Raw genomic sequence first — 13,240 nt, 5'->3', positions numbered from 1 at the left:
TTACTTTGAAAAATAACTCCTTACCCTGATGACGTATAGGCCAAAAGATTAGACTTCATTTCGTCCATACACCTCAACTGAGTGAAATTGTAGTGTTTCCTCTGCTGGGGCTGGTGAGAAGCAAACTAAGTGGCAGGATAGAAGGTGTGTGTATGTATGTATGTATGTATGCATAAAGTAGATATTTGCTGACACGGTAGGAATCCCTCGCAAATCTTTGTCATTACCATTTACATATACATTGGCACATTCCTCCTCATCTCTCTTTTCCTACTTCTCTATCTTTCCTCCCCTCCATTACTCTTACATTCTACTGTAAAATGTAATCCAGAAAAATGTATTTGCCACAACAGATGGAGCGGAAAATGGATTTGCATCCAAACCCCAAACTGTTAAGTAGAAGTACCTCTTCCTGCTTTCCACCTAAGTCAAGGTTTATGTATGTGCTACAGTGGTATGTTATAACTGCTGGTATTTCAAACCAGATTTTAGTTGCATGTAAGACCATATTTGCTCAGTGTGTGTGCATGAATGTGTAACATGCAAGCAGGATCACTGTCATGCTTATCTCTATTTTTCCATACCACCAACTGTGTGTATTTTTATTTTTCTATACTTCCCCTGCCATATTGGAGACCTTTTCATTTTGATAAGACCTCAAGAGGGTCTGATATAAAGGCCAGACATCTTGAAAAAGTGGTTGGGACTCAGACCTTGAAGCCCACCATGTTTAGCAGCATCAATATTTCACCAAGAAGGGGATTTGAAAAATTGAATCAAGTTAAAAGGAAGTCAAATTCTGAGTTCTGAGAGATATCAGCTAGCACAGGGTCAGAGCGCGCTGCAGCTTTTGTTCCCTCTGCAAGGAGATTTCCCAAATCCCTGAAATGTGCAGGGGATAAACACAGATGATTCCACACTCACAACTAGATATACATACAGAACAAAATAGTGGGAGCAGGGGGCTGTTATGAGTGGGGAGCTTGACCGCCCCTACATGCTCACAAAGCTTAACATGCTTGCTTCTTGAGCTGACTGAGACTTTGGAAGTGAAGATGGAATAGACCGTCTGTTCTCTTGATTTGTCATTGTGAATACTGACCATGACTTTTTATTGGGTGTTTGGTTTTATCATTCTATCATGAATTGTATTCCTACTGTCACCAATTTCATAACTATTCAACAACTTTAAACTCAGGCCTCCTATCTGTCGAACATCTCAGTTACAGTCTGGTCTAATGTACAGAGGTTCAGTGATTTATTACCATAACCATTTTTTAATTTAGCACTCGGAAATTTTAAGAAAGCTGTAAAAGGTTTGTTTCTATCACAGCAATGTTATCCTCATGGATTATCTTTGTAAACAACCCGCTAATCCTAATTTTAGTTTTCTTCGTGCAATTGTACAGTATATAAAGTATGTGAATCTGTTATCTTGTGAAATCTTAATCTCTCTCTCTTTTGACCTTCCTTCTAATAATCTTAGTCCTTTGTTTTTTCTTTGATTAATGTAACCCTTGCACTGGAGAGTGCCCAAAATAAGCCCCCCCCCCGAGGGTCTTTTGCACTTCACCATCATATATTATGTTGCTTATATGTATATAATCTTTATTATTTGTAAATTGTGTCTAAAATCTTGCTACCAGTTGCATAAGAGAAAGGGAAACATAAATAGTGATATTTAGCAGCTTTACACTTATGACCCACTTTTAGTTTTGTGAACCTATATGTTGCTTATGAAACAGAAAAAAGAGCAATTTCACTGATATTTCTCCATCCAGACCACATGGCATGAGAACAGTATTAAAGCTGCTAAGGATTTATACATGTGGGGGATTAGCATCATTTGAGCAAAAAGTATGCACTACCATGCTCCCATTTCTTTCAGTACCTACAGATTAGACACTTTGTACAAAAACCTTCTTCCAGAGCGACCTCCAAGTACCCCCATAGATGTTCACTGTCTCCATCTCACTAAGGATAAACTGGCAAGGACATACCCAAAACACTGATCCCATCTGTGATCGGTGTAAATCTACCACTGCAACCTGGTCTGGTCTCCTGGTTCTCCTGTTCCATTAGGCCAAACCACAAACCCAGTGTTACTGGATGGGTGACCAAGTTTGTCTCCACCATAATGCACAGTGATTTGCCATCATCACTGATCAATGTCTGGACTGTTCTTTGTTTTTCACTGGTATATTCTCCAGTTACATCACTATGACTAGAATTTCAAATCTATTTATAGCTAGAAGATTAATGAGGTGCCTTTTAAACAGGGAGGAAAAGTAAGGACAGTCCAGGTGAGTACTGTATAGGTGAGGATGGGCTGTGAATGGGCTCATAAAATAGAAATAGTAATTAATATAAAGTGAACATATATAAAGAGCAAAAAAAGAAATGATGTAAAACATATACAGTATATACAGTATAGTACATTTTTATGATTCAAAATCAGAAATTATTTTTCTGTCAACTACACCCCAGAAACTGTATACTGTGTTTTGTGGGTAGCTCATGCTGACAAATATCACTGTGTCCAGAAATGATGTCCTTGACTGAAGTTTGAAGTGATAGCTGTGCTGTTAAGAAAACCTCAGCAGTGTGTATTGTCAGTTTTTACTTCATTAGCCACAGCTTGACTCATCCTCAACTGTCTAAGCTGTTAGGTAGATAAAGCAGTGTGTGAGAAAATGAAAATAAAAATAATAAGCTTTTACCAGCAGTATCATGAAAAAAAAGAATAAAGGGGAAAAATCCTGTTATGGAAAATGTTTTTTTCCTTCATAGAGTTGACATGAAATTAACTGCAGGCTGAGACTTTTTTTCTCATCCTAAGTCTGATGTTTGTTGTGTAGACGGCATCCATATTAAGCATCCCAAGTCCCCAAATGTCTGCCCATTAATGACCCATACGCTGAGTAATGTTTTTATTCTCTGTTGGGGAACACATGTGTTGAAGCCCACTATGTTTTTGATCATTTCTCTTTTCTCTTTTAGAACTCATATGGTTTAGATTAAGGTTGTTCAAAACATCCTACTGATAAACTACTTTCCTTTTCAAAATTGTCTTCAATATACATGAATGTTGGCTCTTTTCATTTTCATTTGATGTTAATCTCTTCCGCTGTCTTTTTGATTGTCTTCACACCATTTTTGTTTCTTTTTTTCTTTCACTTTGTTCCTGACTTACTAAAGGACATTGGGTTGCACTGTAGGCTGCAAATGCTGCTTTTCTTCTGACACAAAGTGGAAAGAAATGAGTTTTGATGACACATTCTCATGTTTTTTTTCTGTTATCAGGTCTAGTGAAGGAATCCTCAAGCATAGTCCATTACTAAAGATAAACCTAAATAAATGATATTTGTTTGTTTTGCCAGTGTAACTGTGAAAACATACCACCTCATATCTCTCTTTCCCTGTGTTTTTAGGGGAGATTTGTGCCTTTAAGATCTATGGTCAGGAGGCTCCATTCGAGGCAGTGGTATTGAATCGCACATCAGGGGAAGGAGTCCTGAGAGCCAGTGGCCCTGTGGACTGTGAGAGTCAGAAAGAGTACACCTTTATTATCCAGGCCTACGACTGTGGAGCTGGACCCAGCGGGGCTGACTGGAAGAAATCTCACAAGTGAGTCAAGCACTAGTACTTGTGTGTGTTTTTCGATCAGTCCTAGTTTATAGGGCAATAAGATTGATCAGTCAGATATGTTGTTTTTCTACCGAAACAAGAGCTTTTGGTTTTCATCCCTTGTAAGACCTATCTGTTAATGTCTGTTTTAGTTTTTTTTCTTTTCTATTTCAACAGAGAGTTTTGTTGTACAATGAGAATATTTTTGTAACAAAATGCATGGACCAAATACTAACTTTTAACTTTGAAGTTAAAGAAAAAAATTACGGAGAGATTTACAGAATAACAGGAATGGCCTATAGTTTATAGTACGACATGAGTCAGCTGTGAATTTGAGTTACACATGTTTCACAGATCCACAGCAGTTCAGCAGTGGCTTTTGCTGAGGTATGGCAACACCAACTTGACAAACCACATGCAGAACTGCAGTATACCCATGTGGCAGAAATATCTGTGTTCTTGGGTCATTCTCTGGTCATCTTCTATCCTGGGAGCAGTCGGTCATGATCTGTCTGTTTCAGCACGGTTCATCTCTCTGTGTACTGAGGTTGGCAGGGATAAGCAGCTGTCATGATAAGGCCGGCTGTGTCCCACAGCAGCCAGGGTCAGGTGGAGATTTGCTGTGCTTTGTGCAGATGGTCAAAATGATGTCCTCTTAAAATGGATAACATGTGACCTGTGTAAAGACTTTGTGACTTCAGTTAACTTTAGTCAGCATAGTGTTATTTATAGTTCTATAACCAATAGATTAATAACCTTATTCGGACACATAATAAGGTTAAGAATCTGGTGAAGAGTTTAAATAATCTAGTCTGGAAGCAAACCACAGAATTGAGTGGCATTGCACAGTGTTTTCACTTGTACTGTAACTCTGTTCTCCTCAATCGAGCTTCAATCAAGGTTCCTGCCTAAGACATCCTAGTCTCATGACAAGTTATTCACTTAACAAGCTCTCCTTCAGTTGCTTCACAACTAGAACTGGTAGGAATAATAATGGCAATTTGCTGAGTTTAGTTATGATTAGGGTTAGAGTTACATTTGCTATTGATCATTTTGGACAGACATTTGTGTTTATAGGACTGGTCCCTGTGGCCTATAGCTAAAATAGACATACAGACACAACAAATGACAACATACAATGTCTGTATACAGGTCACACAGCTTCTGTAGACTGTAAACAAGGATACATGTACAGTTTCCCATAACTATTTCCCCTCAATATTATCATATACTCAAAATGCCCCACCACCAAATATATTGATACAAAAAATATAAAAAAAATAATTAATTAGAGTCATTGTGAAGGTGTTACCTCTTACTTCTATAGAGTTTATGGTGTTGTGGATCAACTAAGTTTTGGTCACTGTTTTTCTTTTCTGATTTTCATCAAAGTTTTACACAATTTGTGACTTCATCAACACTTCAGATAGTGACTATGTCGCCTCCTTTGTATCTCTGAGAGTGTCTGTATGCTGCCCTGAAAACTCTGTTATAACAATGGTGATTGTCAGACCCTGTATTATAGCTGTCACATACTTTAACTTAGCACGACTCACTCATGTTGCCACTATTGTATTTCTGACTTACAGAGGGTGGAAAAAATAACAGAAGCATGACATGAAAACAAATATTGATTTTTGAAGTATCAAAGTTACAAAGGCAGCTGCACATTAGTCATATTAAGTTCTCAAAAAGTCTCCAAAATCATGACAGCATAAGCTAAGCAGAGGAAAACTTTATCAACTAAGAAGAAGCTGACCCTCACCAACATAAACAGAAGTAAATCAGGATATGTGCGTAACATTACAAGAAAATACAGCAGAGCCTTAACATTGACCACAGCTGAACTAATATCTATCCATAGCCAAACTGCTTCATTGTTAAAACTGCTGTAATTACTGTACATACACAATAATGGAGTGTGTTATAAGTATTTCCTTCATACACATGAACATTTTAACAACTGGGATCAAATTTCCAAAAGTGTGATCTAATACTTATTTCTAGTGAGGTCATGACTGCAACAGTGATTTTTTCACCTGTGGCTGCATGACACTGCAAGAGAGAGCAGGCTAGGCTAGGTCTTTTTTTGATTAAGAATCCCCATTAGCTATTTAACTTAGTGTCACTGCAGCTACTTGTCATAAGGTCTACACAAAATAGAACATGTTCATATATAGGCTAATATATGACAAGCATGACAAATAACATCTAGAACTGAATTACAGATAAACCACAAATATATAAATAAACAATAAGAAGGGAATATAATAGGGATATTTTTTTTATAAAAGATAGTAGTAGCAGTAATATTTATTTGAATTATGCTACTGTAAAGTATTTTAAAAGTAGAAATATCAGCGCACTACTGTAGTTCTCAGTGTTATGTACTATGGCTTCATAATTTATTTTTTTTGCTTTTTCAATTTTGTCTCCTTTTCTTTTTGTTTTCCATTTACCCAGTACTCTGTACAGAAGCACTGACAGCTGAGACCTGCAGTTCTGTTCTCAGGATATGTTCCCCTAATGGCCCATAAATAGTGTGTGTGTGTGTGTGTGTGTGTGTGTGTGTGTGTGTGTGTGTGTGTGTGTGTGTGTGTGTGTGTGTGTGTGTGTGTGTGTGTGTGTGTGTGTGTGTGTGTGTGTGTGTGTGTGTGTGTGTGTGTGTGTGTGTGTGGTAGTACTATTTTGAATGAGATTGACAGAGGCAGACTGGCTTGGACAGCAGCAAATCAAACCCTCTGGTTCTTCATTCACAAACAAGAAGCTACTAAAATAAGCTGCTGCTGGCTTGGTACTTAAAGGGAAAATAGGAAAAAGCAACAGAGAAATTTATCAGCTCAGGGATCTGTGATGAATTTCTTCAGTGGAAGATGAATGACACACAGTGTACGTGTGTGCATGTGTGACATTATCACTGCGTGACATTCTAAATAGGCCTCATTAAGCTAATGTCATTAATTAGCCAGATGTGCTTCCTCAGATATACTGCAAGTTGTTGTCAGAGAAGGTCACAGGGAAGGAAAACTTCATGATACATCTGAATTATTGCATCATTTATGTACTTTTGTGCACAAATGTTATCAGTGTGCCTTGTTAATACTGTCAGCAGTCTCTTCTGGCAGATGAGATTGCGTGTTTGTATCAGTCTCAGAGGGAGGGAGATGGGAGAGACAAAAAAGGTAAATGTAGAGAGAAATCTTAAAAAAAACAATCTTGGTTTATAATATTTGCTGTAGATGAGCCTGTGTCAAAAGACATCCTCATAAAAGGTTGATAGACGTTAGATAACTATGGAAACCCATCTACAAAGAAACAAGACCTTATGTGAGTTACATTTTAATCATTTTTTTCCAGTTTGATTGCCAGTGCTACAGCCCCAGGATTTTATTTCAGGCAGTCAACTCAGTGGTTAGCCCTCCTCCTTGCCAGCATATGGAGGCATCAACTGTGAAATGCCAGCAGTTTCTCCACCATTTTATGAATAAAATAGATGATATTAGGCTACATATTACACCTGTGATGAGAAATCTCTTCATCTGTACTGAACCCTCCACCACTATGCCTCACTTTAAGCACATTTCTATAGTTTGACCTCTCCTAAAGAAACCTACATTTGACCCTAAAACTATTTTCAAACTTAACTTTGTAATCTAAAATTTTAGAAAAGTCTGTTGCCTCTTAGTTAATCTCAGTTATCAAACAAAGAGAAATGTCCTCCCCTCTTCCCCCTTACAGCTGTGATCAGTATGATCGCCAACTGTGATTGGCCACTACAGTGTGATTGTTTGAAGTTGAGACAGATCTATCTCTGTTCTAATGGGAGAATTCTCCTCATCTCCGGCCACCTCCCATGTGGTGTTCCCCAGGGGTCAGTTCTTGGTACTGGATTATTTTCTATTTATATGCTTCCCTTGGATCAGATTATCCAGACAGTAACTATTATATTAATTTACACCATTATGCAGATGACACCCAACTTTATGTTCCTCTTACTGGTAGTGACACATACTTGTCTCTCTTGCAGCTCAATGAGTCCAAATTTGAGGTCCTTTAATTTGGGGCTCAGCCAAAAGGCCATCTCCCATCTTCCATCTCCAGCTTGTACAAAATGTAGCTGCCAGAATTGAATAATGAATTGCAAGAGACATGACCGTGCCATTCGCATCCTTGCAATGCTTTGAATGCTTTAAAAGCCCCACATGATCCTTCCTATATCGAAGGTTAATCACACCCTAGCCACCACCTGGGATCTTCAGATAGGACCCTAACTGGTCTCACAGTCTGCCTCTTTACTAAATGTTAACTGGTCGTTTTTCTGTTAGTGCCCCGCAGCTGTGGCCTTCCTTTAAATCACTTCCTAAAACATACTTTCACAGGAAGGCTTTTTTTATAGTAATTCTGTTGTTTGTCAAGTTCTTAGTCCTCTTTTATCACTTTTATTCCCCTTGTTTTTATTATACACTTCATTTTATGTTTTAATTATGTTTTTGTCTCTTTCATTCTCCCCTGCCTTCATCTAACCAATGTTCTTCAACCAGACAGTGAAATAGGTCGTAATTAATTTTGATCGTCTCTAATGACTTAAAGAGATTTTTTCTTCTCTCTTCTGTCTCTTCCTCCATCCATCTCTGTTCTTGTGTCCTTACTTTTCCTTTTCTCCATAAATCATTTCCACTCCACTTTGTTTGCATCTCTCTGTTCTTTTCCCTGCTGCGCTCCCTCTCTCCTCTTTTCTTTCCATTTCTTCCTTCATCCAGGGCGGTGGTTCACATCCAGGTGGATGACGTCAATGAGTTTTCCCCTGTGTTTCGGGAGCCACTGTACAAAGCATCTGTTACAGAAGGAAAGATCTATGACAGCATTTTGCAGGTATTTAAATATAACAGTTTAATGTTTGTATTTTTTTAGTTATTGTTGTCATTGTTTTATTACTGGAATCAACAGATAAATGTTAACAAATGACCAACAGTCACAAGACACTTGACCTGCAGTTGTTGAAGGCTATCACTAGATGCTGAACTGTTACAGGTGGAAGCTTGGGACCAAGACTGTTCTCCACAGTACAGCCAGATCTGCAACTATGAAATAATCACTGCAGGCACACCATTTGCCATAGACCGCAATGGTAAGTGTGTGTTTGATTAAATCTGGGATGAATGAGAGATTGGATAGAGACTGCTGATAGTGATGTAATTAGGAGGGATATAAAGAGAGAGAAACCAAAACAAGAGAGAGGGACAGTTTGCATGCCTGGAGGCTGAATTTATGGGACGTTTTTATTTAATTACACTGAAGGTCCATTTATTGGTATGACATTTGAGAATGGCTGGATTTAATTTTAAATAAAGCAAAGGCATGACCCAAGCCCAAAATAATTCTGTGTGGAGTTTGCATGTTCTCCTCCTGCCTGCATGGGTTCTCTCCAAGTACTCCGGCTTCCTCCCACTGACCAAAAACATGCATGTTAAGTTAATTGGAGACTCTAAATTGCCCGTAGGTGTGAATGTGAGTGTGAATGTTTGTTTGTCTCTATATGTTAGTCCTGTGATGGAATGGCGACCTGTCCAGGGTATACCCTGCCTCTCGCCCAATGACAGCTAGGATAGGCTCCAGCCTCCCACGACCCAATGTAGGATAAGCGGTTTGGAAAATGGATGGATGGATGCAACCTCAAATACATGTAGATAGACCCATTTTTTTGTTGGCTGTGATATGAAATTTTGTGAGTTCTCTTTTTAAAAACACCTTGTGGACACATTTTATTTTACTTAGATGAGTTTTGGTCTGACAGCTATAAAAACATTCTCATTGCTTTTTCCAAATATCAGGAAATAAAACAAAAAAAAAGATGCAGAACTAAATGGAGCTTGTGGTGAGACTGCTTTCAGCTACTGTTTACAAGGTCAAGCACAGACTGAACATCAGTTTTTAAGCCAACATGAATGAAAAGTCCCTGCAGTACTTAACATTTTGCCTTTGAACCAGGAATGTATATAATATATATATATATATTCATCATGGTGTAAGTTGTAACACTCAAGGGTAAATGATGAAATTATATTTGCAGTATTTTCACTGAATCATTCGGAGTTAAACATATTTGAACCTTACTTTGTGCCTCACTTGAACACAAACAGCATAGTCAATGTCTTGATAAAAGTAAAAAGTCATGAAGCCAGCTCAATTTGCATGTTCTTCTTATGGTCTCAGCCAGCTGAACTTCACATGAACATGAACAAGTCTCTGCTAAAGATAGACTTGAGAGAGTGGCGACTCTATGCTATCTAGGCTGACTTTACAGGAGTAAGGTCACATTATGGTGATATTGGAAGGATTATCTGACTCCAATAACTGGTTTTACCTTTAATTGCTGTCTGCATGTACAGTAGTACTGCAACAGATTAATGTTAATATATCTAATGATCCTATCAATAGAAGTACAGAACAGAAAAAGCAAGCAGACAATTGTGGCTGATTCCTTTATGCAATAATGTTGAGATCCATGAAGTAGCTTTTCATCAGTTCACAGCTGAAGTTACTAGACAAAGTTCCCCCTCTCAGCTTTTGAAAGCCTCCTGTTTTATTTTTTCCAATTTTCTTTTGTACATTTGTGGCTTCACACAATTCCTAGATGACTAGCGGAATACATTTTATTATTTTATTTCTGATTGAGTGCTATTCTGAGTGTGTTTCTGCCTATATAAAATTTCAGCTTTGGGCTTTGTGCTGGCTTCTCCCTCCACATCCGCGTTGTGTTGATCTCAGTACAGTGTAATCCAGACTGAGGGAGACTGCAGGGCTTCGTGTGTATGTGTATGTTGAATTCTACAAATAGATCAGATAGAAGCACACCCTGCTTTCTTCACTGTATCATTCTCTCTCTCTCTCTCTCTCTCTCTCTCTCTCTCTCTCTCTCGCTCTCTCTCTCTCTCTCTCGCTCTCTCTCTCTCTCTCTCGCTCTCTCTCTCTCTCTCGCTCTTGTTCTCTCTCTGGGTCATATTCATTATTTTGTCTCACTGCTTTTTAAGTTTATCCTCTCGCTCCTTTTTCTGGTCTTTCTCACTGTGTTGTACTGTAGGCTAGCTCATTTGATTTGATCTCCTCCTAGATACAGTAATATTGTTTTGGAGAAACTCATAGACACAACGTACTGTGTAGGTCTACTTTTCAGAACAATGGTAATTTCGTGTGCTGGGGGAAGTTTGGTAAAGTGTCGAAGTAAATAGGCTGTATGTGTATATGTGCAGTGTGTTATATATCTACTATACAGATTTAAATAATCCATTTAAAACATACAGTGAATTAATTCAGAAACACCTTTTGTTTAGAGTGGCAATAATGAATTTGCTCTTAATCAGTATTAGACTTCAAAGTTCAAATGTTTGCGTAGTTTCAACATTTGATACAGGATATTGTTTAATCAGGGTGTGAATCTTCACTGTCTTCCATTCTACGATGCATCATGATCCTTCTTGAAACAACTCAAACTCAATTTGCTATATTACTGCACATGTAAGGCACCTCTCGATTTGATTTGATTCTGATGCAGAGGGGTTTGATTCAATGATAAAACGATTATTGATACATCTTGATGCATCAAAATGTTTCATTTCTATACACAACTTATTTTTGCACAATTTTCTGTCCACTTAAATACAATATGACATATAACTAGGACATAAGCTAAAAAGTCTGCAGTCTTTTTATTTTAAGAAGTTAACTGCATTTGAATTAATTAATCTGAAAGCATCTTACACTCTCCTGCCTGTATGAGAATAACAAACCAAGGGTGGAGTGCACCACTGTGTTGTTATTAATGTCATGTCTCCCGCAGTGGAGAGCAGCATCTCTGCTGCACTGTTAGCTCCAGGAAAGACATTGCTGTACAACAAGCTGAGCAGGCGCAGGGTTGTTGAGGTGAAACAGACTAAGCAGACTAAGTTTTTTTCTTCACCTCAGTGTTGATTTAAGTTGTTGCAGTGTGTGTTGGTCAGGCACTCTCCTTTGTTATTGCTGGAGTTTGCTGCTCTACTCCGCTAACATTATTCTCTGAGTGACATAGAAAGGTCAAAATATACTTCATGTTAATCATGCAAAGGTAATTAAATCATTCATTAAATGAAAAAATACTTCCAACTGCTGTTTTTTGTGAGGATGAACTCTAAACTGTAGGGGTGCTGCACTGCCCTCGCAGTTGAGCTTTTTTCTCTCTGTCAGCATCATGTTATTACTGTAGATAATTGTTTGGAAAAAGGATTTTTAACTTTTGTGATCATCTACATCCACATTGCGATACATCTAAGAATTGAATTTCCCCCCCCCTCTAACCCTAGTGTTTAACACCCACATGAAAAATAAACTGAAAAGTAGTTTTAAATCAACCATACACAAATTGTCTTATTTTCCTGATTACATACTGTAGGTGAACACAGTAACGACTACTCACTGTCCTAGATAGTCTTCATTGACTGTTCCTTTGCAAATATCTTTTAAATAAATATTTTTTATGATGTGAAGACCACGGCTTGCTTGCCCAGAATTGAGTATAGCACTTATATTTGCAGTGACACACAACACAGATCTCTTCACTTTTAGTAGATTTTGGTGGATTGGATAACTTATGTCAGTCAACTGATGATTAAGTAACCCCTAAATCCAGGTAGGCACAGTATGTCCCTAGAGAGGCTGCTATCTAAGGTTCCTTTTCAATAAACCAAGAGGTGAAATTGTCTTAGGTTCTGCCTGTTGTTGAAAATGTGGCAAATGGTATATATCTAGTGCCTTAAGTGTACTGTTGTTCACACCAGCTGCGGATCAAATAGTCTCTGTAGGAGATTTTTGTAGGAGCTGTCTGATTCTGGCCTCCTCACCTTCCTCCCTCTGACATTTCAAGCTCTTTTCTTTTCTTTACTGCTGGGCTCTGGACTGATTACCTCAGTGAAGCAGCTCCTCTCCTCTGGTGTCCTCGCCTCTGGTTTCTTCCTCTTTTCTGGTCTCCCCTCCTTTCCTCTCCTCTTGTATCATCTCTTTTCTGACAACAATCAGAGTGACAGTCTTTCATACTGCCAAGCTTTCAAATGCTAACAACAAAAATAGCTTTAGTTTTCCTCATAGGTCCAGAGAGACCCTGTGTTTGCAGTGACTAATATAAAAAAAGACAAAATAAGAATGACATTGTTTTGAAGACTATTTATCTTGTAGAACATCTGTATGCTAGTCTCAGAAAAAAATCTGTGTTTATTCATCAACTCGAAAAGGTATCTAAGGCATCCCTTATATGAAACAATCAGTGATCAATAAGATACACTATACATTCTGTCTCTGTTGGCCCTCTCTTTCCATCCTCTCATGCTGTGTGTGTTTGTGGATGTGATTGATTGTGTCTTCCATCGACTTTTGACAAAGCCAAGTGCTTACTGGTTACAGTTGAGTACACCTCCTCACTACACCTGGGAAGATTAGCAAGATTAGTCTCTTATTGACCTAAATTTTGATTCAACTTATACTCTCCATGCGCCAACAAATTCACATTTTAAATGAAAATCTGTAATTTGCAGCCAGCTCCTTGAAAAGTCTGAACAAATGTTTTGCATAGTAAAGAGCTTTCTGT

At 38.2% G+C, this 13,240-nt stretch overlaps 1 protein-coding gene across 1 annotated transcript in view; it reads left to right on the top strand.

Moving 5' to 3' along the window:
- The window catches only part of clstn2a (calsyntenin 2a), a 143,876-nt gene that overhangs the window by 98,865 nt on the left and 31,771 nt on the right, over window positions 1–13,240 (top strand). The window contains exons 3-5 of the mRNA XM_053329745.1: window positions 3,432–3,627; window positions 8,388–8,499; window positions 8,659–8,755. Coding sequence (XP_053185720.1) covers window positions 3,432–3,627; window positions 8,388–8,499; window positions 8,659–8,755 — 405 coding nt within the window. The remainder of the gene's footprint in view (window positions 1–3,431; window positions 3,628–8,387; window positions 8,500–8,658; window positions 8,756–13,240) is intronic.

The sequence above is a fragment of the Scomber japonicus genome, chromosome 12 (genome assembly GCF_027409825.1).
Source record: "Scomber japonicus isolate fScoJap1 chromosome 12, fScoJap1.pri, whole genome shotgun sequence".
Classification (NCBI taxonomy): domain Eukaryota; kingdom Metazoa; phylum Chordata; class Actinopteri; order Scombriformes; family Scombridae; genus Scomber; species Scomber japonicus.
Note: the sequence above shows the minus strand (reverse complement) of the source record. Positions and strands in the feature narration are given on the sequence as shown.